Source organism: Vipera ursinii (assembly GCF_947247035.1).
Source record: "Vipera ursinii genome assembly, chromosome: Z".
Taxonomy (NCBI): domain Eukaryota; kingdom Metazoa; phylum Chordata; class Lepidosauria; order Squamata; family Viperidae; genus Vipera; species Vipera ursinii.
In genome coordinates, this window is record NC_139517.1 from 77,898,689 (window position 1) to 77,923,845 (window position 25,157).

Consider the following 25,157-nt stretch of genomic DNA (forward strand, 5'->3'; position numbering starts at 1 on the left):
CTTCAGCATATGATAATCAGAGATATATTATGGTTGCATATTTAGTACTAATGATTAGTCCTCCACCTTAAAATTAATACCACAGTTCAGGGAAGCCATGGTCCTCCAGATATTGCTAAATTACATTTATAGTCCAGCCAGTAATGAAGGATGCTGAGAATTGAAACTCAGTTACATGTGAATGGTCCTGGGCTTGCCATCCCTGATGTCTTCCATTAAGCACTAAAACAGTGCCAACAAATTCTGAAAAAGAATATAAGAAATCCATAGAAAACAGCTGCTGGTCTTAAAATGAAATTCAATTTCATTCTTTTTCAAAATCAGGTGAATTGTCTTCCAGTATAGGATGAATACAGTTTGTAAAAGTATTTACCGGTAGTCTTTTAGGAATTATAATTTATATCTTTTAAATCTACCTGGATTTTAGGTGTGGCTGCTTATGTTGGCTGGCAAAGTTCTTCCATTTTAAAACCTTTGCTTCAACAAGGACTCAGTGATGTTGAAGAATTTGTAATATACAAAGCTCTCAATGCCCTTACCTGTATGTGCCAATTAGGGCTTCTGCAGAAACCTCATATATATGAGTTTGTGTGTGATATTGGTAAGTCAGCTCCTTCCCTTCTACCCTTCTCCCCAGTTTAAAAAATCTTTGTATGGCATGTAATTTAATTAATGGTATATGGTCAGTCTCCTTAATTTAATATCACCCAAGCGATTTCCAGAATATGGGGTTCTTGCAATTGTAGTGTGAACACATCCAGATAGTTAGGAAAGATTCTACTAGATTAAAACAGCTTTATCTAATTATCCGTTGACATAGCTGCAATATTAAATTACCCTATTCATTCAAATGTAATAAAATACTTTCCAAATAACTTCTTTTAGTCATTGATAGCATTTTACATTCATAAAATTACAGCCTTCCTACACAATCCTACTGCTTTCACCTCTTTACTCACCAATAGTAAAGGAAAAGGTGTAAAAATGCATCATGTCTTTTCATGGTGGTGCTAAGAACCATCCATCTGGAATCACCCAAAAATCCACCATCAGTAGGTATAGCTAAAAAGCCCTTTCTGTTTTCCAGTTTGAAAGCAGTCCAGCTGAAGTATCTACCTATCGGTAGAACATTATGTGATGACTTTTGCAATGAATTTTCAATTTGTGGATATTATTAAGAGCAGTTTGGAATATAATCAGAAATATTACAAAGCAGAAAGGAGTTAAATTCTTAATGGAATACTCTGCCCCCTGCTAAAATTATAATTATGAAGGGATGATAGATGAATAATAGAAACTTTCTTCTGCTGGATTCATTTATTTGCGGTTTGAGTTGGAATTGTTACGTGCATGTTTGTAAGAAATTGTATAAGTTTTTTGTCTGGAATTTGAATTATGTCTCTAATCCTATCATATTAATTAAAATTAACATTCCTTTTAGCTCCATTTTTGTGCCATCCTAATCTCTGGATACGTTATGGAGCAGTAGGATTTATCACTGTTGTAGCACAGCATTTGAATATTGCTGATGTTTATTGCAAACTTATGCCTTACTTGCACCCCTTCATCACCCAGCCAATAATACAGGTAATAAACCAAGCACATATTATTATCATTCATAGTAATGCACTCTATAAAAGATCTTAAAACTTGCTTTACATCTTCCTTTTGTGAGATCTGTTTAGATTAAGAGTGATCATAGCTAGAATAGCTCCAGTGACCCTTGCATACCTTTTCTTCAATGGCAGTGGTAATAGCTGCTGTTGCAACTTATTACATTTCTCCATTTCTGTATTACTAACCATTTTTTGGATGGTGGAAGAATTAGAAGCTGATAATTAAAATTGTGACCACATGCAGCCAATGACGTTCCCGTTCTCTTTTTTAAATGAAACCAACAGTTGTTTGTGATTCACAAGAATTTTCAAAGGAAGAAACAATTCCATGGCCTTTTAAATTGAAAGAGTGCTGTAAAATGGAAGCCAGCAGTTAATCTAAAACAGTATTTGAAACCATTTTACCGGAAGTGAATTTTTAAACTTCCTCTTTCAAAATCTGCCATTGTACTAGATCTCTATGGAAAGAAGAAAACTTTCTTTAAAAAACCAAATCCCTATGTTTTCTTTTTCATGGAACTCGATGTCTTCCTTGTTTTGTCTCCTCAACTGCAGATAGATAAAGAAATTGTTCTCCTGAGTGTTCTCAAGCAGCCTGTAAGCCGTTCTATATTTGATTATGTTCTAAGGTCAAAGGATATAGGTAGCCTTTTCAGAACACTACAGCTTCGTCAGAAAAAAAGAAGTGGGACTCTTTCTGACTGTCCACCTCCTGAAGATCCTGCAATCGCACAACTGCTAAAGAAGCTACTTTCTCAAGTAAATATTTTTTCAATATCATAATAGTAAAACCAGGTGCAGTCTATGGTCACACAAGGATATGAATCATGGCAATAACTGTGCAACATCCAGATAGATTGGTGGCTCTTGTCATTGTTTTCACAAAAGTCACCATTTATTTATTTATTTATTTATTTATTTATTTATTTATTTATTTATTTATTTATGTATTTATTTATTTATTTATTGGACTTATATGCCGCCCTAACTCCCGAAGGACTCAGGGCGGCTAACAACAGTAACATACAATAAATACAGAGAATCATGGCAATAACTGTGCAACATCCAGATAGATTGGTGGCTCTTGTCATTGTTTTCACAAAAGTCACCATTTATTTATTTATTTATTTATTTATTTATTTATTTATTTATTTATTTATTTATTTATTTATTTATTTATTTATTTATTTATTGGACTTATATGCCGCCCTAACTCCCGAAGGACTCAGGGCGGCTAACAACAGTAACATACAATAAATACAGAAGTTAAGTAATGACCTCTAAAATATGGTACCTGTATTAGATAATAGAAATTTCTCTTAGGAAAAAAGAGAGCTAAGTTAGAAACTTTGCTTACAGAGGAACAACCCACCCAGACTGCCTTGAAATATGTTTTTATATTTAATCTGCTGATTTAAATTTTGTAGCTGATAATTTTCTTAAGGTTGATATGTGTAGAAAATTCTTGTGTCAGTTATGTAGATGTATTAAATGACCTGCTTGTATAAATAAAATATAATATGTTAGTTTCCATTAATGAATAAAAATAATTTTATTGAACCTACCATACTTAGAGGTTATAATCTTTCTGACAGTTCTGTTGGATATGTTGGATTACCAAAATAATAATTTACATTATGTGGTTGTGCAAGGTAATCCATGTCTTAAATTATTTTGATTACTAGAAGGCAACTTATTTTTGTCTTTTGTTTTGTTTTTTTATTTAGCAAAGGATTTATTAACGTATAATTTAGTTCTTGATTTTTAAAAGGCACTAAGATTCACTTTGATTTTTGTTGCCACATTATGTGTAACCTGGAATTCTCACCTGTTTTTCTCCAATCATGATAATTTCAGTACTCTGTGTTTTGGGAATAGGGGATGACTGAGGAAGAAGAAGACAAGCTGCTTGCCTTACGAGACTTCATGTTAAAGTCCAATAAAGCCAAGGCCAACATAGTGGATCAGAGCCACCTTCATGACAGCATTCAAAAAGGCGTAATTGACTTGGCAGCTTTGGGAATAATTGGGAGACAAGTTGATCTTATCAAAACTAAGCAGGAGTCTGATGATAAACGTGGTTAGTATAGTTTCATAGTTCACACCTTACTTTTTACTAATTTACATGTGGAAATTTTTCTTACCCATTAGTGTATCTGGGATTTAGATTTAGTCATTGGACTGCCAAAAGTAGGTTTTTCTACCATTTCATCTTTATTGCTTCCTGAAAATACTACTCAAAGGACTAGGGGGATTCTGTTGAATGAGCATCTCTGCCATGGCTTTCCTTACCTTATCTTTTCAAGGTAATTCTACCTTGGTATATACAGGTAGTCCTTGACTTATGACCATAACTGAGCCCAGAATTTATGTTGATAAATGAAACATTTGTTAAATGAATTTTGCCTCATTTTACAACATTTCTTGCCACAGTTATTAATCATTGCAGTTGTTAAGTTAGTAACACGGTTGTTAAGTGAACCTAGCTTCCCCATTGACTTTGCTTTTCAGAAGGTCACAAAAGGTGACCCCAGGACACAGCATCTGTCATAAATATGAGTCAGTTTCCAAGTGTCAGAATTTTGATCACGTGACCGTGGGGGATGCTGCAATGGTCTTAAGTGTGAAAAATGGTTATAAGTAACTTTTTTCAGTGCCATTGTAAGTTTGAATGGTCACTGAACTGTTGTAAGCTGAGAACTACCTGTAAATAACTCCATATAATATTCTACTTCTAGATGTGTCTCATTAAGTGAAAAGCAATCTTTAAAATTAATAATTCCCCACTCCTTGCAGTCTGGGACACTGAGCACATAGCTGGTGTTTTCATATCTTGCTGGAAATGAAATCAAATTTCAAACCAGCAATGTGCAGCTTTGTAGCAAATAATATACCATTATGGTGAAGCTAAATCCATTTTGAATACAAATTAAATAGTCCGATTTCTATATGGTTTAACTTTATCAGCATGAAGCACCTTTGGGAATTAAGATGAATGTTTCACAGTTACTTAATGTTAGGCTGAAATTTTTGCCCAAATTCTTACTTAGCCACTGATTTTTCTTGATCCACCACTGGCCTCTTTACCTTTAACATCTGGTCAAAATAAATCATGCTTCATAAGTCTATGATCTGTTTATTCTGCAATGATCCCGACCATTCTGGATTTTTTGCTATACATCATGTTCAGTCTCATCTTAATCCTTTTTTTGGGACTTGCTGATTTTAGCTAGAAAACACGTAAAACAAGATTCAAATGTAAATGAAGAATGGAAGAGTATGTTTGGCTCTTTGGAACCTTCCAGCATACAGCAACCCCTTTGCAAAGGCTATGTCCAAGCCTCTGATCAGGAAGCTATCCAAACTGGAAAACCTCTTCGATCAGAATCCTCCGCTGGCATTTGTGCATCTTTATCATCTTCTCCACAGGTATTTGATGGAATATTTTAATTAATTTTATGTTTCAACCTTAAAATTCCTTTTAATGTCTAAGAACCTTTTTCTACCTCAGTATTTTTGTTAAAGTATAAGGAAGGTAAATGCCAAATATGTGTGTGTGTGTGTGTGTGTGTGTGTGTGTAGTATAAAACACCTAGGCCAGGGGTCGGCAACCTAAAAAAGAAAAAGAGCCACTGGGAACCGGTTCCATCACAAATTAAAAAAAGAGGGAGCCGCGTGCGTGTGTCCATGCACGCGCATGCGCAAAAAGGTTTTTTGCGCATGCGCGGACGCACGCGGCTGCCATTTTTTAAAAAATGAGATGGAACCGGTTCCCGGTTGCCCGATGGCGACGGCCCGTCTGCAAAGCTGCCGCTTTCGGCAGCTTTGCAGACGGGCCGTGGCAGCTTCCGCAAAGAGCGGCACCGCTGCCCATTCGCGCGGAGGTACGCGCGCACCTCTCCAAAGGTTTGGGGAGGTGCGCGCGCACCTCCGCCCATTCGGGGAGGTGCGCGTGCACCTCTCCAAACGGGCGGTGCCACTCTCCATTTGGAGAGGTGCGCGCGCACCACTGCCCGTTGGAAGAGGTGCGCGCGCACCGGGCGGCTGGGAGCCGCAAGAGACGGCTCAAAGAGCCGCATGCGGCTCCGGAGCCGCAGGTTGCCGACCTGTGACCTAGGCCTTTCACATATATAACATACTGTGTTTCTCTGAAAGTAAGCCCTCGCTTGCTTTTGGGGGGGTGGGCCTAATATAAACCCTACCCCAAAAGTAAGCCCTAGCTGCAGTAGGATCGTCAACCAGATGGGGCATGTGGCCAGCTGATGTTAGGAGCATTGGGAGTGCCTTTGGGGAGGGGGGAGGAAGATTTCTTCATCACTCCCCTTACCTTTTCCCCGAGCAATTGCCACTTGGCTCTTAACGGAACACAGAAGGGGCTAAAAGGAAAGAAAGTAAGTCCGTTCTTCCCCAGATTGATTTCAAAAGCTGCCACTGCTGCCACCTGGTTAGTGCCAAGGCCAGGATGCTGCACCTGCTGCTCTGGGGGCCGGTAGTGCCTGGACCAGGCTGGTCTTTAGTCAGACCGATGGGTGGCAGCAGGACTGGCTCGCTGCGTAGGCCATGCAGCTGCTGCACAACCTGCCACTGCCTTGTCTGACCTCGGTTCTAGTTGCAGCTTTGCTACTGTTCTAGCAATGCCTGCGGGCCAAGTTCTCAACACACCTCTGTCTCTGCCCGCCCTGCCTGCTGGCCTTTCTACTCCTGGGACACTTATCAGTCACAGCGGGCACCAAGCGGCTGCCCGTGCTGCTTATGGCCTAGCGGGGGCTCTTTGTCTTCCTGGCTGTACTCCGGAGGTCGAACGGAAGATCTGGGCCAACTTGCCCCACAGCCCAGAGCAGTGCAGCAAAGAGCCCCCACGAGGCAGAAGCAGCATGGGCAGTCATTCGGTGGCCACATGGCACCTGACGCAGCTGAGAAATGTCCCAGCAGCAGTAGGGCCAGCAGGCAGGGCGGGCAGAGGCCGGGTCTCACCAAGGTTTGGTTTGCTGCAGCCGCAGGCAAGCAGACAGTGGGATGGACAGGGCGGGGCTGGCAGAAGCAGCACTCCCACTCCCATTGGCCCCCGCGCTCTCTGCCTCCTGTACATGAAAATAATAAGTCCTACCCCAAAAGTAAGCCCTAGTGCTTATTTCAGAGCCCAAAAGAAAGTAAGACCGGGTCTTACTTTCGGGGAAACATGGTATAACCTAAGTCTTTCACCATTAAAATATTTTTTACTTGGTGAACATCAGTGCACATTTTCTCAGTTACTGTGAGGATAAACATTTTTTTTCAAGAAAACTTGCCATTGTTCATTGAACATAAGCAAATGCATTTCTAAATGTCATTGATGCTTGATGCTTGATGTTCATTCTTGATTGCTTATGCTTGGATCTTCATATCAGTCATTGTAAATAATGAACCTAGATAGTGTGCTGCATTTTTTACTATTAATGTAGGAACTTGGAATTCTAGCTTGCTGGTTTCCCAACAAGCAGGTCTGCAATTTGTCCTTGCCCTATGTCATATTTTTTAAAGAACAGAAATAATGGGCTCATGTACTGGCAGGTTGAGCCAAATTGAAGTGATGAAACATCATGTAAGCATATTTCTAATACAAAAGCTTAGAAGTTATCTCTGTTTTTTTTATTATATATCATGTAATTATCCAACGTGATTTATGTATGGCTTTCAGGCAGCAGATGGACAAGCTATCCAAGTCAGAAAACCAACTATACAAGTTATAAGCAGCGTAGTTTCACCCTCAACATACCAACTGCGCATTACTACTTGTAAAACTGAACTTCAACAGCTAATACAGCAGAAGCGTGAACAATGCAATGCAGAAAGAATTGCAAAACAGATGATGGAGAATGCAGAATGGGAGACAAAGCCACCACCCCCAGGTAAACATGGGGTTTTAGTCCTGCTGAGATAGCAGGAGTTTTTGGAAAATAGAAATTCTATTTCTTATGTTCTTTCCAATAGTTTAAAGTGATAAAATGTCACTTGCTTATTCTAGCTGTAACTGATGTTGTGTAATCATTTGCCTAGAACACAGGTCTGCAACCCGTGGCTCCGGAGCCACATGCGGCTCCCAGTCCTCTGCCATGTGCAGTCCCCCCCAAAAAAAAAGTGGGAGTAAAAAAGTTCAACCAATCAATTCAAATATGCAGGGTAGGTGCATATCTCGCCTTGGCTCCACTCTTCAGTCAAACACTGTTCTGCGCATGCGCGCATGTACGTGCATGCGCACACATTTTTTTGTGGCTCCCAGTTTTTCCTTTTGTGAGGGAACTGGTTCCGAGTGGCTCTTTCACTGTTTCAGGTTGCTGGCCCCTGGCCTAGAAAATATGAGATAATCTCATCCACCAGTCTTTAATACACCAAAGTTGTATTAAAGCTGTATTTTTTTGAAATATCAAAATATGGCTATTATTTTAGTCCAGAAGCAGGTGCCCCCTTCTGGGCTAAAATAATAGCTAGATTTTCATATTTCTCATGTCCATATTTCTGACGTCCTGTTCTCAGATACCTTTTCCTTTCTTTTTAGACCAAGATCTGAACTTTTTGAACAAGGATATGTTTTATAATATAACATAGTTACCCCTATGTATTTTCTGATCCTGATATATTAAGTATCAAAAAGCATATGGCAAAGTATTGAGCTTGATAATTACAACTGACACGCTTATATGGATATTTTTGAATTACTGAATACCTTTTCTACCTAAGAACATTGGCTTAAAAATTAATTGTATGCCATTTTATCGTAAGAAAACCTCAAAATATAAGATCTACAATAAAATCTCAAAAAAATATGAAAATGATTGTCAGCTATAGAGAACCAAAGTTCTAGGTGACATAAATTTTTATTAATTGCCATTTTGCAATGTTAAATGAATATTAACAATATTCCTTATACTAAAAAGTGTTCTTAGAAACAGTCTTTATCCAGGTTTTCTTCACTCAGTAGTGATTTCAACATTATGACATCTATGTAGAGAGATTTTCATTGGTGGTGCAAGACAGCCTGAGACATGTTAATATTTATACTTTCCAACTGATATAAAGTATCTTAAGCTCATATTAATTCATATGAAATTTCTGATATTCCAAGAAGAAAATCGTATGCAAAGTATGAATGGTCTTAGAAAATGAAAGATGCATAGTATAAATTGTAACAGTTATTGGCTAAATTATTTTTAAATGATTAAAATAATTATTTTAATTATTTCATACATTATTAGAAAAGTTGTTCAAAAGCAGAATGCATCAGAAATTTAGAATTCTTATTTCATACTCGTTTTCAAATGTGTAAGCTGCTTTTGTTGGTGCAGGAACCGTTCTGAATAGAATCATTGTTGACAATATAAAATTGCTATAGTTTGCCTGCCATATGTGCTACATTTTCAACATGATTCTGTATCTAAGAACTTGGTCATTAATACTAATGGTGAAGGAGAAAGTGAAGAGTCTATAAATGTTCTTTCTGTTGAGAATGAGAATACCCTTGCGAGCATAGAAGAAAATTACAGAATACAAGAAGATGGTGGACCTACAGTGATGAGGGAAAGTTGGTGAATTCTGTAGAACTATCCATGTCCTGCAGTATTTGACATACAGTGGCATAATGAGCTTTATTAAAGTTATTCTAGTTAAGTAAACAACATCCTGAACAATAAACTGCATCACATGTTTATTGAACACATTTACTTTCTTGTGAGAAAAATTATATGAAGCATTAAGTTATTCAACTGTCAAGGTCATCAGTTAAATCAGATGTTTCAATTAATGAGATTATAATCATGTGACTTTTAGGAATCCTGCTCATGTTGATTGCTACCATGAGAATCTGCACTTCATGAGACATGTTTGTGGAAATGAAATGTTCCAGTTAAGTGATAACACTAGGCGATTCAGAAAAACAATTCCCAATGCTTACAAATAGGAAGGGCAATAAAACTTTTGCCGAAGACTTGGGCCCTCGCTAAATTACAGAAGGGCAGAAAATGTACAAGTAAAGAACATGCAGTATTACTATTATTATTCTTTCCAATAATGGTCATCCAACAAAAATTATTCCAAAGACAAGGTATGCAATCTCCAGAAGGTTGCAAAGGAAGTTAGGTCAATGACAAAGTGTTTGTGGGTCTTTCTTGTCAATGTCTGTGAATCTGCCATAAAAGTATTGTGAATGGGAGAATACAAGAAGAGAAATTATATGCCACCTGTTTCAGGTTTACCAGAGATCACCTAGATGATTCAATAAGCTACTTCAACAGTGTTCTATGGATAGATGAAAGTGGAACTTTTTAGCATTAATAAAAATGTTATTTGAGAAAAATAAAATACTGAATTACAAAAAAAAGAACATCATAACCATGAAGTGTAGTGGTAGGAACATAATTGGCTGAGGTTGTTTTGAAGCCTCAGGACTTAGATGGCTCACATTCTTTGAGGGATCAAATAATTTTGATTTCACAGGAAATTTTACAGGAGAATATTGGGGTATCTGTCCATGAGATGAAATTTTAAAAACTGTGGGTAATGCAACACAAGAGCAACCTTAAAAATACAAGTAAGTCTATAATAAAATGGCTGAAGAGAAGAAATTATAGTTTTGGAGTGGCTGAATCCAGATTTTGTTTTAAATTGAATTGAATTTATAATGACCTATTATAGGTAGTTCCTGCAGGATAGCCCCAAAACATCCATGAGTTGAAACAGTTTTAAAAAGGAATGAACCAAAATATCTCCCAAGCAAATATAAGAGATTGATCAACAGTTACAGAAAATGTTTGGCTAAAAATCATTAAAAGAGGTGTTACTACATATATTTATTCCAACAATGAATATCAATGAACAATGAACCTTTGCTCCATTATAGCTCTGCATGCATTATATAATGTGTGTTGTTTATATATGAGCAAGACTTGGGTGAAATTTAGATCAAATTACATGGCCTAGTACAGGTAGTCCTTGTTTAGTGACCACAATTGGGACTGGCAATTTGCTGATTAAACAGAGCAATTGCTAAATGAAAATCATGTGAGCGTGACTGTGCTTACAATTTTCTTCAGCTTTGCTTTGCTTTACAGCATCAGAAGGAAACTACCCCCAAATAGCCTGGAAATCTAAACAATAGGGAAAGTTTGTGGAATACGCAAACTTTGTCACAAGGAAGTCAGGTAAAATGGCAAATCATATGACCCCTTTTTCCTGTTTGTATTTACATTCATTGGACAGGAAGAGACTACAATAAGTGAGCTAGCAGGCACACTGGGGGAATACATATTGAAAAGTGTGCACTTGAGCCAGCTGCTTGCCTAGAAGATTTGTAAGCTGGTTTAGGAGGCAAACAAAAGCCTTTAGTATGAAATTGACTAGGATCTTGTTAATCACAAACACCAAATCACAAACACCAAATGTGACCTTTCCTGGAGGACTCTAAACAACTAAATAAAGCCATAGACCTGACCTTTTAACCTGTTGTTAGCATTCTTTAAGGATGTGCTGCACTATGGATAAAAACTGCTGAGGAAGACACAGCTTATTTAGGCAATCTCTTCACTCTGTGAGGAGGGGAGAGGAAAAAATGGGTCAGGCACAAGACAACTTGTGGGTATTGATTGCAAAATTATATTTCATCATCATAGCTGAGAAGAGTTGCTTCTGGGGCAGTTACTAAATGAGGACTACCCGTAGGGTAGAGTTATGTATATTCTGAAGAGTTCACAACTTTCTCCCATCACTGTAAAGACCCACAACTGTATGACATAAACAAGGAATTCTGAGTAAGTAGTTCACCAGTTGAAGGAAGTCCTGCTGCATTCCATGGTCCAATTAGAGCTGCAGAGAATTTTAAGTGTAATTCTAAATCAGATGCTCCACATGCAATATAGAAATATTCTATTTTGATACAGAATGCCTCCCTCCTTATTCAGTTATTTTTATGAACTTAAAATTGTTTTGTTCTTCATGTTATTTGATGTATTGCCATGTTTAGATTAAATGGAATGGAATGGAATAGGGGAAGGGGAAGGAAAGAAAATTGATTTGCCTTGCGACCTTATCAATAATTCCACTGACTATATGATTTCAGTATTTGCTTATAAGAACTATAAGCCTTGGTGGAGCAGTGGGCTAATGCCTCCTTAAGTAACATCAGCTGCCTGCAATTAGTGCAGGTTCGCATCCCACCAGGCTCAAGGTTGACTCAGCCTTCCATCCTTCCGAGGTAGGTAAAATGAGGACCCAGATTGTTGGGGGCAATTACCGTAAGCTGACTTTGTAATAATGCCGCTTGGGGTGTGTGTGAAAGCCCTAATAAGCAGGCATATACATAGAATGAAGGCTACTGCTAATTTTGTAAGCCGCCCTGAGTCTTCGGAGAAGGGCGGGATATAAATGGAATTAAAAAAAACAACTGTATGCATTGGTGATTGAGTCTCTACCTAATAAGTTTCTGTGTCAGAGAGACAGGGTTAAGTAATACATAGTTATATGTGTGCTTGCTAATATTTGCATTTTACGTCACCTACCTAGTTATATGTGTTTTATAATGCCGGCATGACATCGGGGAAAAGCAAGCAAGCTTTTGTTAAATGGAATCTTTCATACTTTTGTTGAATAAATGAAATACATTTTACTCTGGCTTTAGGTTGGCATCCCAAGGGGCTTCTGGTTGCTCATCTGCATGAGCATAAGTCTGCAGTGAATCGTATTAGAGTCTCTGATGAACATTCAATTTTTGCTACATGCTCAAATGATGGAACAGTGAAAATCTGGGACAGTCATAAAATGGAAGGCAAAACAACTACTACTAGGTAATTTATCATATTTAGAGATGCAGATTTAATTTTAGGGAAATCTACCACCTAGCTTGTGTAGTTAAAAAGCATAGAAAAATGAATAGAAAATGTGTTTAGGGATCAGCTGGGAGAAGCATGCTTACAATATCTGAGAAAACGTCTTTTTCATATGTGGGACTAAAATTTTAATTTTTTTAATATGATGATACTGTACATAGTCCTGCTTTATTGGGTCATTTGGAGATACTGCGGTTTTCTGCAGTGCAGATAATGACATAATTATAGGGATAGAAATTCAAATACTGGTTTATTCATGAAGGTTTTATGCCACTTCAATTTAATTCTAAATGACTTACAAACAAGGAAATACAGTAATACAATGCAAAAATACAATAATTATAAATAAGTATGAAATAATAGTGATGATAATGATATAACAAATGCTGATATTAGTGCCTCCGTTCATTCCAATTACAGTAATAGCTATCTCAGTGCTCTGATTCTCTTTACATCCTATTGCTCACATCATCACAATTTATGACTTTTTTGATAGAAACCAACATTTACCTCCAGTTTCTAGCAAAATGTCCATTGCAAACAATAATTTTACTTAACAACTGCCTCATTTACTTAACAAAAAATGACATAAAAGCAGGTCAGTCACAAGACTCAGTTAACAACCAGCATAACTTACAATCATAATTCCATGCTCAGTTACAGTCTTAAGTCGAGAACTACGTCTATATCATTTAAGGGAAGGCTTTTCCCTCTATATCTTGAACGCCTATAGGACTGTGGAGGCCTTTATGCTTACAGTTGCATACACATTGGCTCTCATGAGATTTCAAACTGGTGCAATCAATTCACAGATGATTTCATAGAGACCTCAGTGCAACTATCTGAGCTGTACATGCAGATGCTTATCTTTAAACAATGACACATGCACAATATTATAGGGAGCAGGACTTCTGACTATTGCTTGCATATTGAGCTTTCTAGGTTTTGTAATACCTGAATAGAGCTAGTGTCATTTTCTTTGATTTTTTTGTTCTTAGTCTCACTATTTAATTGCCTAGGATAAAGTTCTTGATTAAGTCATGCGTACGTGTAAATTGATTGAAATCTAATTGACTTCAATTATCATTCAACTTTAAGAAAATATTGAAAACAGTTGAAAGGCTCAGTATTAAAGAACCTGTCCAAACAGTTCTTCCTCCTGAGAGAGAATAATGCTCTTTTCTAAGCTGTCACAACTAGCCCATTGTTTTTGAGAAGTGCTGCAAAGGTATGTAAAATATGCTATTTTTCCCCCAGAGCTGTACCCAGCAATTGTCTAACTTTAGTTTCAAAGCTTTGAAGTCAGCTTTTCTTTCAAAGCAGCACCAACCATTAGAGCAGGGAGTAGAGTTCAGTTGTGGATAATAATGATGTATCTATTGCTCTGATTTAATATAAACAATTCTCTTTTTAATTTGGGTGCCTATCTCTTCAATCAATTAAAAATTAAAGTCTATTAATCTTCATTTTTCAGGCAAGGTTGCCCTTATCTCTATCATAGAAATACTGTGTGTACATAAATTAGATACATGTTCCAATTTGTTGTTTCTTTTGCCTGGAAATTCTGGGAATAATAGCGTTGTGAGGGAAATAATGATCTCTTAACAGAGAGCCTCCTAATCCTCACAGAAGGGCATATTCCCAGAATTTTATGCCAGACATCACAATAAATGAAATGTATGTAGCTAAACATGTTCTTACTTTCTCAGTGGAGCATGGAACATGAGGAATTTCATTGTAATTTTGGTTTGTTTTTTTCCCCTATTACTTATAACAGATCAATTTTAACATATTCTCGGATTGGGGGACGTGTGACAACGCTTACTTTTTGCCAGGGTTCTCACTATTTGGCTATAGCTTCAGATAACGGGTCCATCCAACTTTTTGGGATTGAAGCTTCAAAACTCCCCAAATCACCTAAGATTCATCCAATACAAAACAGGTATGTTTATGTGCAAATTTTCTTGTTTCCTATTGATTATCTGCTGTGGTTATTCCTTGCAAATATAAAGTTAGCACTAAGGATACAAAATGGGTTGTAGACCAGCCTTCCCAACTGCTGTGTGGTTTTCACTCTTCAGAATATTTCAGCAAGACCTGTGATGCTAACATCTTCTGGAGGATGTCCAGATTGGCAAAAACTGATAGGATTTTGGGGAGTTACTTCATTTAAACATTCATAATTTTTAAAACTAAATTCTGCCTCCATTATGAATTGAGCCAATCTGTTCCAATACCTCAGGATTCTAGTTGTCTTACTCTTTTTGAACATAGAGAACTGTGGGCGGTGCCTATTAATGTTATTGCACCTGGTAAGAAAATTAGTGGCTTTGTGCTTTAAGAGAACATGCTGCTTATGTCCATCCACTTATCAAGGTTGCGTTCTCCCAAGACTTAGGAGAATACTTTAGTATGAGCTAAACTAATATTTACTAAAGATAAGAAATCCAGAATTTGAGCTTGCAAACTGTCTGCTACTCCAAAACTAATACTTGCTTAAAGACCAGTTACTGAGTGGCCATTTGAACTTATGATGGACCCTTCCCTGAAAGAACTCACAACCCTGTTTCAAAGTTAAGTCTGCTGCAGTGCCACCTCAGTTATTCGCCTTTATGACCTGCCACAGGGATTCTGCAGCATCCCCGCACCTCTGCCTGGTGCAGGGAGGCCTGCTGAGACCTGATGGGGGTGAAAAGGCATGCAGGGCCCTAGTGGGGGAAGCAAAGCAGGCCCAAGTGTTATGGGCCCCCCAAAGAGGCTCTTTAGTTCCTCTTCACTTTCTGCCATTAGAGTGGTTTCATTTGCATATCTTAGGTTGTTGATATTTCTCCCAGCAATCTTGATTCATCTAGTCCTGCCTTTCTCATGATGTCCTCTGCATATAAGTTAAACAGGCAGGGCAACAGTATACAGCCTTGCCGGACTCCTTTCCCAATTTTGAACCAATCATTGGTTCCATGTCCAGTTCTCACTGTTGCTTCTTGACCTGCATATAGGCTTCTCAAAAGACAAATAAGATGGTCTGGTACTCCCATCTCTTTAAGAACTTGCCACAGTTTGTTGTGATCCAACAGTCAAATGCTTTAGCATAGTCAATGAAGCAGAAGTAGATGTTTTTCTGAAACTCCCTAGCTTTCTCCATGATCCAGCGTATGTTGGCAATTTGATCTCTAGTTCCTCTGCCTCTTCGAAATCCTGCCTGTATTTTTGGTAGTTCGCCTGGTGCGCCAGTTGCGGCCCTATCTGGATCGGGAGGCCTTGTGTACGGTCACTCATGCGCTCGTGACCTCTCGCCTAGACTACTGTAACGCTCTCTACATGGGACTTCCCTTGAAGACTACTCGGAGGCTCCAACTGGTACAGAATGCGGCCGCGAGAGTTGTCTTGGGAGTTTCCCGGTACTCCCATGTTACACCTTTGCTCCGTGAGCTGCATTGGTTGCCAGTTGTCTTCCGGGTAAGGTTCAAGGTTTTGGTTATGATCTTTAAGTCCCTACATGGCATGGGTCCGCGATACCTCGAGGACCACCTGCTGCCGGCGTCGACTCCCCTCCGCCCTGTGCGCGCCCACAGAGAGGGCCTCCTCAGGGTGCCTCCTGTCAAGGAATGTCGACTGGTGGCCCCCAGGGGGAGGGCCTTCTCTGTGGGTGCTCCGGCGTTATGGAATCAACTGCCGGTCGAGCTCCGGATGGCATCAGACCTCCGATCCTTCCGTCGCGGGTTGAAGACCCATTTATTTGAACTAGCGGGTCTGGCCTGATGGGGGTACTTGGGTTTTTTATTGGTTTGTTTTAGTATTCTGGTTTTAACTTGGGCATTAATTTAATTATTTTTTAATGTTTGTATTGGTGTTTATATTTATGCCCTGTGAACCGCCCTGAGTCCCTTTGGGAGAAGGGCGGTATAAAAATCTCAATAAATTAAAATTAAATTAGTTCTCGATCCGCATACTGCTGGAGTCTAGCTTGTAGGATTTTAAGCCTAACTTTACTAGCATGTGAAATGAGTGCAATGGTGCGATAATTTGAACATTCTTTGGCACTGCCTTTCTTTGGAATTAGAATGTAAACTGATCTTTTCCAATCCTGTGGCCTCAGTTGAGTTATCCAAATTTGCTGGCAAATTAAGCGTAGCACTTTTATGCATCGTCTTTTAAGATTTTGAGTAGCTCAGCTGGAATACTGTCACCTCCACTAGCTTTGTTGTTGCTCAGCTTTTCTAAGGCCCACTTCACATTCTAGGATGTCTGACTCAAGGTCAGTGACCACCCCATCGTTGTTATTTGGGACGTTAAGCTCGTTCTTGTATAGTTCTTCTGTGTAATTTTGCCACCTCTTCTTAATCTCTTCTGCCTCTGTTAGGTCCCTGCCATTTTGGTCCTTTATCGTGCCCATTTTTGCATGAAACGTTCCCTTCATCTCTCCAATTTTCTTGAAGAGATCTCTAGTCCTCCCTATTCTATTCTATTTTTTTCTTCTATTTCTTTGCACTGTTCATTTAAGAAGGCATTCTTATCTCTTCTAGCTATTCTTTGGAATTCTGCATTCAGTTGGGTGTATCTTTCTTTTTCTCCCTTGCCTTTTGCTTCTCTCCTCTCCTCAGCTATTTGCAAAGCTTCCTTAGACAGCCATTTTGCTTTCTTGCATTTCTTTTTCTTTGGGATGGTTTTAGTTGCTACTTCTTGTACAATGTTGCGAACCTCCATCCATAGTTCTTGCGGCACTCTGTCTATCAGATCTAATTCCTTAAATCTATTAGTCACCTCTACTGTATATTCATCAGGGATATGATTTAGTTCATACCTGAGTGGCCTAGTGCTTTTTCCTACTTTCTTCAGTTTAAGCCTAAATTTTGCAACGAGAAGCTCATGGTCTGAGCCACAGTCAGCTCCTGGTCTTGTTTTTACTGACTGTATAGAGCTTCTCCATATTTGGCTGTAGAGCACATAGTCTGATTTCTTTGTTGACCGTCTGGTGATGTCCATGTGTAGAGCCGTCTCTTGGGTTGTTGGAACAGAGTGTTTGCTATGACCATCGTATTCTCTTGACAAAATTCTATCAGCCTGTGCCCTGCTTCATTTTGTACTCCCAAGGCCAAACTTGCCTGTTATTCTGGTTATCTTTTGGCTTCCTACTTTAGCATTCCAATCCCCCATGATGATAAGGACATCATTTTTTGGTGTTAGTTCTATAAAGTGTTGTAGGGCTTCATAGAACTGGTCAATTTCATCCTCTTCAGCACCAGTGGCTAGGGCATAGACTGTGATATTGAATGGTTTGCCTTGGATTCAAACTGAGATCATTCTATCATTTTGGGGATTGTATCCCAGTATTGCTTTTCCTACTCTTTTATTGACTAGGAAGGCTACTCCATTTCTTCTGAGGGATTCTTGCCTGCAGTAGTATACCTGATGGTCATCTGAATTAAATTCACCCATTCCTGTCCATTTTAGTTCGCTGATTCCTAAGATGTCGATGTTCAGTCTTGTCATCTCTTGTTTGACCACGTCCAGCTTTCCTTGATTCATGGATCTTACATTCCAGGTTCCTATGGAGAAAAAATCTTTACATCATCAGACTTTCCTTTCACCACCAGACACACCCACAGCTGAGCGTCCTTTTGGCTTTGGCCCAGTCACTTCATTCTTTCTGATGCTACTAGTACTAGCCCTCTGCTCTTCCCCTGTAGCATATTGGATGTCTTCCAACCTGAGGGGCTCATCTTCCAGCGTCATATCTTTTTTTCCTTTTGGTACTGTCCATGGGGTTTTCGTGGCAAAGATACTGGAGGAGGTTGCCATTTCCTCCTTCAGTGGATCACATTTTGTCAGAACTCTCTGCTATGACCTGTCCGTCTTGGGTGGCCCTGCACGGCATAGCTAATAGCTTCACTGAATTACGCAAGCCCCTTCGCCACAACAAGGCAGTAATCCGTGAAGGGGAAGTCTCTTTTTAGGTAATAACAAATTGCCATGCCAAGCTTCACCACAAGATGTCACTGATACCATTTAAGATTTTCTTCTTTTTTTAAAAAAGAAAAAAAAAGTCCTGAATTTTTCTAATTGTTTTTTCCAGTTTTATTTCTTTTTTGCAGATAGAAAGAAAAGCCTCCAGTAAGGCTAGGAAAATTTTTGGTCCCCAAATCTCAGATACATGAATCCAATTAGATTAAAATTGTTCTTTTAAATCTTTGATTCCTCTGGTTAGTCAGATGCCGCCATTCTTAGAGGGTGGGATAGAAATTCCCTTCCCTCTCTCCTCACAGGAGAAAGATACTTCAAAGAGCTTTCACAGGAAGAAGGTACTTAGGGTAAAGAGAAGATAAGATCTCACCCAGTTTCATCCGCTCTGCTTTCAAGTGCTTGGTAGTACATTTGACTTCAGCTGTCAGCAGCTTAGTGACGAGCCATATTACTATGGCTGGTCTTTTCTCCGTCGGTTTGAAGAGATGCCCTGGATCAAGCGAAAGGGCTGCTGCCCTTCCGCGATCAAGCGGGGTCCTCTTTTTGCATGTTGCCCCTACAGGGCAACTTTTGACCCTTTCCAAGGTCCCCCAGTGGGATAAAACTGGACACTGAAGATGAGGCTCGCCTCCGTGCATCTACCAGGGCTGCAATCACGAACCAGAAGTCAGGAAATATTTTTCAAGGGTGTAAGCCATGATACATTTCAGTGAATAATGGCAAGTTCTTTTTATTTTATCTAGGTTTTTAGATCAAAAAGATGATGGCTGTGTGGTAGACATGCATCATTTCAATTCAGGAGCCCAGTCTGTGCTGGCATATGCCACTGTGAATGGTTCATTAGTGGGATGGGATCTGAGGTCGTGTAATAATGCCTGGACATTAAAACATGATTTACGCTTGGGGCTTATAACCTCGTTTGCTGTTGATATACATCAATGCTGGCTCTGCATTGGTAAGTGTTGTTTCCTTTTAATCATTATATTATTTATTAATGTGTAAATAAAATTGTCCTTTACCACATGTACTGAGTGCAGATGATAATCCATATATAATGGTTCTTGGGTAATTGAATCAATCTGGGTTCAACTCCCACTATTCCTTGTGCAAGAAATAATGTTACAAGAGCAAGTTAAATATATAGTCCTCATCTCACAAGTGGTTATTTAACAGCTTCCAGACTTACAACAGCCTTAGAAAACTGATTTACATCCTGTAAAGTATTCCAGCTATCATAAAATGCCACTGCACCACCCCCTGCTGTCACATGATTGCATTTCGGGTGCTTGGCAGCCAGCTTATAACTAGGTTATAATCGTTGACTGTGATTTTTGTCATTTTCCAGTGGGTTTTTTTTTTTTGCTTTTCTCCAGCAAAGAAAAACACTGATGTGGACTTAGGATCACATAATTTGTTTAATAACTGCCATAAAATGGGCATCAAATCAGGTCTGTTCACATGAGTGCCTCAACTTATAATAGCCATGATTAATGGCTGAAATTTCTTTCCCAATTGTCATTGTAAATCAAGGAGTACCTCTAGTTTAATTTTCTTTGCAAATGATATAAACAGCTAAGCTTGTAAGCCGCCCTGAGTCTTCGGAGAAGGGCGGGATATAAATGGAATAATAATTAAAAATAATAATAAAAAGAAAATGTGTCTTTAAATATCATATGGACATCAGTGCTAGAGCTTGGAAGACATTGCTTAAAATGCATTATATTACACATTTTTCTTTGCAAGGTACAAGCAGTGGGACCATGGCATGTTGGGATATGAGATTCCAGTTACCAATTTCCAGCCATTCCCATCCTTCTAGAGCACGGATCAGACGGCTACTTATGCATCCCCTTTCCCAGTCATGGGTGATTGCAGGTATAGTTAATCTTCTTTAAACATCCAAATGCTTGCAAAATTTAAGATTACTTTAGGTACCTGGAATAGCATAGCATAGCACATTACATTACATTACATTACATTACAACATGGACAAATTGCTGAGGATGATAGTTCACGGGTTTATTCAGAGAGCATTTGTTTGAGATGAGACTGGCTGTAATTCAGGTAAATGGCAAAAAACCTCTCCTTGAATCTGGGATCATAATAAGAAATGAGGATTAATAGGAGGTATAGAGGCTCACTAAAGGTCTATAGGTGGCAACAGTAGAATAGAAAGGCAACAGAACAGGTGGCAACAGTGGAATGTAGGAAGAAACCAAAAATGTCAGTATTCAATCAGGCCATGCTATCAAGTTATAACTGCTGTTTGTTATTTTATATAGCTGTTCAAGGCAATAATGAAGTCTCCATGTGGGATATGGAAACAGGTGATCGACGCTTCACATTGTGGGCTAGCAGTGCTCCTCCTCTTTCAGAATCACAGGTTTGCCTTCTGAATTTTTTTTTAAATTCCATTTATATCCCGCTCTTCTCCGAAGACTCAGGGCGGCTTACAAGCTTAGCAGTAGCCTTCATTCTATGTATATGCCTGCTTATTAGGGCTTTCATACCCCCCCAAGCGGCATTATTACAAAGTCAGCTTAATTGCCCCCAACAATCTGGGTCCTCATTTTACCTACCTCGGAAGGATGGAAGGCTGAGTCAACCTTGAGCCTGGTGGGATGCGAACCTGCACTAATTGCAGGCAGCTGGTGTTACTTAAGGAGGCATTAGCCCACTGCTCCACCAAACATTTCAAAGTGTAGATTACTGATTTTAAAAGAGATAAATCAGATCAATACTAATGCTTTTAACAGTGGAGAAACATAGAAAACACATTCACCATTTCTTTCGTTGGGTTCCTGTGAGTTTTGTGGTATAATTCAAAATGCTAATGTTTACCTATAAAAACCAAATAGCTTGGGAGAAAAAGTATCATAAAGTGTCTTCCTTTTATACAAGATGATCTTTTTCAGTGCTGGTCGTGCATTTTTAAAAATGTTAAATAATCAAATCTACAATATGATTTTAACTAATACAGTCCATGCTGCAAATGGGTGTATTCAAGTGTAATGTGTTAATCATGCAATACTATTTAAAAATTTTTTTTAAAACCTTTCTATAAATATTTTATCCCCAAGGCCTATATGTTTAATATATGTTTCTATATATTAGCCTTCATCCCATAGTGTTCATGGAATATACTGTAGTCCAGCTGATGGAAATCCTATATTATTGACTGCAGGTTCAGACATGAAGATAAGGTAAATATTCATTAAAAATAAGACAAATGCACTTTAAATACAAATATTTGTATCCCAGCAGCTAGCAGGATGTATTCTTTGCATAAATTGCAGGGGAAATGTAAAATCTATCTTACAAAGTATTGAGAAATTTTGTCCAATAATGAAGCAACATTTTTATCCATTCTGCATCTCAGAAACTTTGTGACATGTGGAGTGAATTTTTTTTATCTACTGTTAATATGTAACACAATACCTGACAACAGGCATTTAGCAGATGTTCTTCAACATTAAATGGATTCAGTTTAACTACTTTTGGGAATTCTAGTTTAAAGAGAGATTCCATGGACTACCTATTGACAATTACGGTAGCCTGGCAAATTAAAGAATACGTATACAGTCCATTATCTTATTCAGTCTGGCATTGCTGAAAAGTGGTGCAAGCATAAATTAAAATTAGAATTAAATGAACAATCCTATCAATTTTCATTGACTGTGTGCTTCTCAAAGGCACTGACAAGACATATACGATTATTTTGTAACTATTCTTTAATGACAAATATTCTTCCTACATTTCCCACTACATTTTCCTCTGGTAGTTTCTTATTGGCATATACAGCAACTGAGGTTGGTTGTCTGTGTATTACCCTTACTTGTTAAATTGCTGTTCTGTAGCTAGGCTGAAAGCATTTCCAGCTTTCTTTTCCTTTCCTTTTTCATGTTATGGCATGTTATACCTATAAGCTCTACTTAGCTTTCGTATATCCAGAAAACTGAGCATTTATTATTGTGGGATGATATGGATGCGCTATTTCTCTACCTGCTTAAAAGAATATTTTCATGAGAAACCATGTTTGTATCAGTTGGCTATAACTTCACTAATTAACCAGTTTTTATCTAGTGATAGCCCTAATTCTTTCCAGTATTTTTAAAAATCAGTTTAATTTTTTTAAAGTCCTATTTGGATAATAAACAGAAAGCAATATGTGTATTTTGAAACATGGATTTACATATTTTTTGGTAATTAAAGAAAGTGAGTAAATCTGAGTAATAATAACAGACTCAGACAGGGATAGAAATAATTATTAAACTTGATGTAATTATTGATCATGAAGAATCAACCTTATTTGGTTATGTGGTTTTTGAACATATACTTTGCTTTTCAGTAAACATGGCTAGGATCAAACTGGTGGTCTTGGAAATATATGCATGATTAAATATTCACAATTTACATTTTTTAAAATACTGTATTTTCTGGCGTATAAGACGACTGGGTGTATAAGACGACCCCCCAACTTTTGAGATGATTTTCAAGATTTTTCGTCTTATACGCCGGAAAATCAGCGAGCCCGGGAAGGCACGCCCTCCCCTCTCACTGTGGAGGAAGCAGGGCAGGCTGGCGTCTGGCGGGAGCCGGCAGGGCAGTCCTGCGCACGTGCGCCCTCCCTGGCTGTTAAGGAGCACTCCTTAGCAGCCGGAGAGTGCGTGCGTGTGCAGGACTGCCCTGCCGGCTCCCGCCTGACGCTCTTCCCTCTTGAGGCAGCATTGCTCCCCGGCTCCTAAGGAGTCCTTGGGGATGCTGCCTCAAAAGGGAAGAGCGTCGGGCGGGAGCCGGCAGGGCAGTCCTGCACATGCGCGTGTGCAGGACTGCCCTGCCGGCTCCCACCCGACGCTCTTCCCTCTTGAGGCAGCATCGCTCCCCGGCTCCTAAGGAGTCCTCGGGGATGCTGCCTCAAGAGGGAAGAGTGTCGGGCGGGAGCCAGCAGGGCAGTTCCTCTTCCCTCTTGAGGCAGCATCGTTCCCCGGCTCCTAAGGAGTCCTCGGGGATGCTGCCTCAAGAGGGAAGAGCGTCGGGCGGGAGCCGGCAGGGCAGTCCTGCACACGCGTGCAGTCCCCAGGTGCTAAGGAGTGCTCCTTAACAGCCGGGGAGCGTGCGCGTGCGCAGGACTGCCCTGCCAGCTCCCGCCAGACGCCAGCCTGCCCTGCTTCCTCCACAGTGGGAGGGGAGGGCGTGCCTTCCCGGGCTCGCTGATTTTCCGGCGTATAAGACGACTGGGCGTATAAGATGACCCCCCAACTTTTGAGATAATTTTCATGGGTTAAAAAGTCGTCTTATATGCCGAAAAATACGGTAATGGGATTTGATTACTAGAACTTAACAGCTTATTTAAATTACTGCTTTTGAGGTGTTTTTTGTTTTTGTTTTGTTTATTTATTTCTTGCAGATTCTGGGATTTAGCTTACCCTGAGAGATCCTATATTGTTGCTGGAAGTTCTAGCTCTCCATCAGTATCATACTATAGAAAGATAATTGAAGGCACAGAAGTAGTTCAGGTACATTAGTTATGGCTTCTATCCAACTCATCAAATTTCTACTTATTTGTAAAATTCATTTAATTTCTCTAGCATAGAACGTTTCTTGCAGACATTTCATTACAAACTTTGGCTGTTTTTATCAGCAAAAAAACAGCCAAGCTCAGAGAGCATCAAGGCACCAAATCTGTAACAAATAAACACATTTAGTGGTACAGAATATGTAACAAATTTCCTAGTTTTAAAATAATCAACAAACTGATTTAATATAGAAAATCTTATGCTAAAAACAACAGTTTTTATAGCTTGGCACTGTATTTCATGGCTTTCTCTTCATCAGGAAATTCAAAACAAGCACAAGATGGGACCTACAGATGAAACCCCTCGAAGGGGTCCTGAATCTTTACCAATTGGGCACCATGACATCATCACAGATGTTGCCACTTTCCAGACAACTCAAGGATTTATAGTTACTGCATCACGAGATGGTATTGTCAAAGTATGGAAGTAAAGTTTACACTGATTTATATATGTAAATAATTGTAATAAAGAGTTAGCATAGGATTAATTTTCTTTGAAGAATTGTTTCTATAGCCCAAGGGACAATGGTGCTCATGAAAGTAAGCAGTGGCTCTCTTGTCAACATGATCACTAATATTATTGGCCCTCTTGGAACCTGCCATTATATTTACGTGGAATGATTTATGTAGCATTTTTTTCAAACTGCCAAGCAAAAGAAATTGAAGAAATTGTATTTAACATCTTAACAAGGCTATTCTTTGAAAGACTTTAGAAATTGTTTATAAACATGAAAAAATGTATTAAGCTGCATCAACAATATTTATGTAAGCTGACTTTTTTTACAGGCCAAGTGAGAGAGTGATAATACAAAATTATTGCACTTTTGTTTCTGTATATTCAAACTCTGTATGCGTAATGTTGAAAAATAAAGAGTTTGGGTCACTTTTCTGTGTCAGAGTTAAAGTTTAATATGAATAGTGTTCTATATCCAAGTATGAGAATCTGAATGAAAATCTCAGTTCTAGTCTCTATTCAGGGTTGGGTTTTTTTGCACACTGCACCTTATTTCTTTTATATAAATATTACAATGGCATAGAACATTTGCAATTTATTTCTTCAATATTGCTGTCAAGCTGAATTCTTTCTGATTTCCAAATATATGAAAACGAAATAAAGAAAATGAATTCCTTAAGAATGAGAAGCTTATTTGG

At 38.8% G+C, this 25,157-nt stretch overlaps 1 protein-coding gene across 5 annotated transcripts in view; it reads left to right on the top strand.

Annotated features, from left to right (window-relative positions):
• Positions 1–24,891, top strand: part of PIK3R4 (phosphoinositide-3-kinase regulatory subunit 4) — a 38,692-nt gene extending 13,801 nt beyond the window's left edge. For 4 of the 5 annotated variants that reach the window (XM_083379384.1, XM_083379387.1, XM_083379385.1 and 1 more), the window contains 14 exons: positions 428–601; positions 1,442–1,587; positions 2,172–2,375; positions 3,495–3,696; positions 4,846–5,045; positions 7,294–7,504; positions 12,262–12,427; positions 14,247–14,411; positions 19,174–19,385; positions 20,174–20,305; positions 20,713–20,813; positions 21,545–21,633; positions 23,838–23,946; positions 24,266–24,891. In XM_083379384.1, the coding sequence (XP_083235510.1) occupies positions 428–601; positions 1,442–1,587; positions 2,172–2,375; positions 3,495–3,696; positions 4,846–5,045; positions 7,294–7,504; positions 12,262–12,427; positions 14,247–14,411; positions 19,174–19,385; positions 20,174–20,305; positions 20,713–20,813; positions 21,545–21,633; positions 23,838–23,946; positions 24,266–24,436 (2,282 nt within the window). In that variant the 3' untranslated portion in view covers positions 24,437–24,891. The remainder of the gene's footprint in view (positions 1–427; positions 602–1,441; positions 1,588–2,171; positions 2,376–3,494; positions 3,697–4,845; positions 5,046–7,293; positions 7,505–12,261; positions 12,428–14,246; positions 14,412–19,173; positions 19,386–20,173; positions 20,306–20,712; positions 20,814–21,544; positions 21,634–23,837; positions 23,947–24,265) is intronic. The other variant, XR_014494369.1, reaches the window with a different exon arrangement.
• Positions 24,892–25,157: the final 266 nt, after the last annotated feature.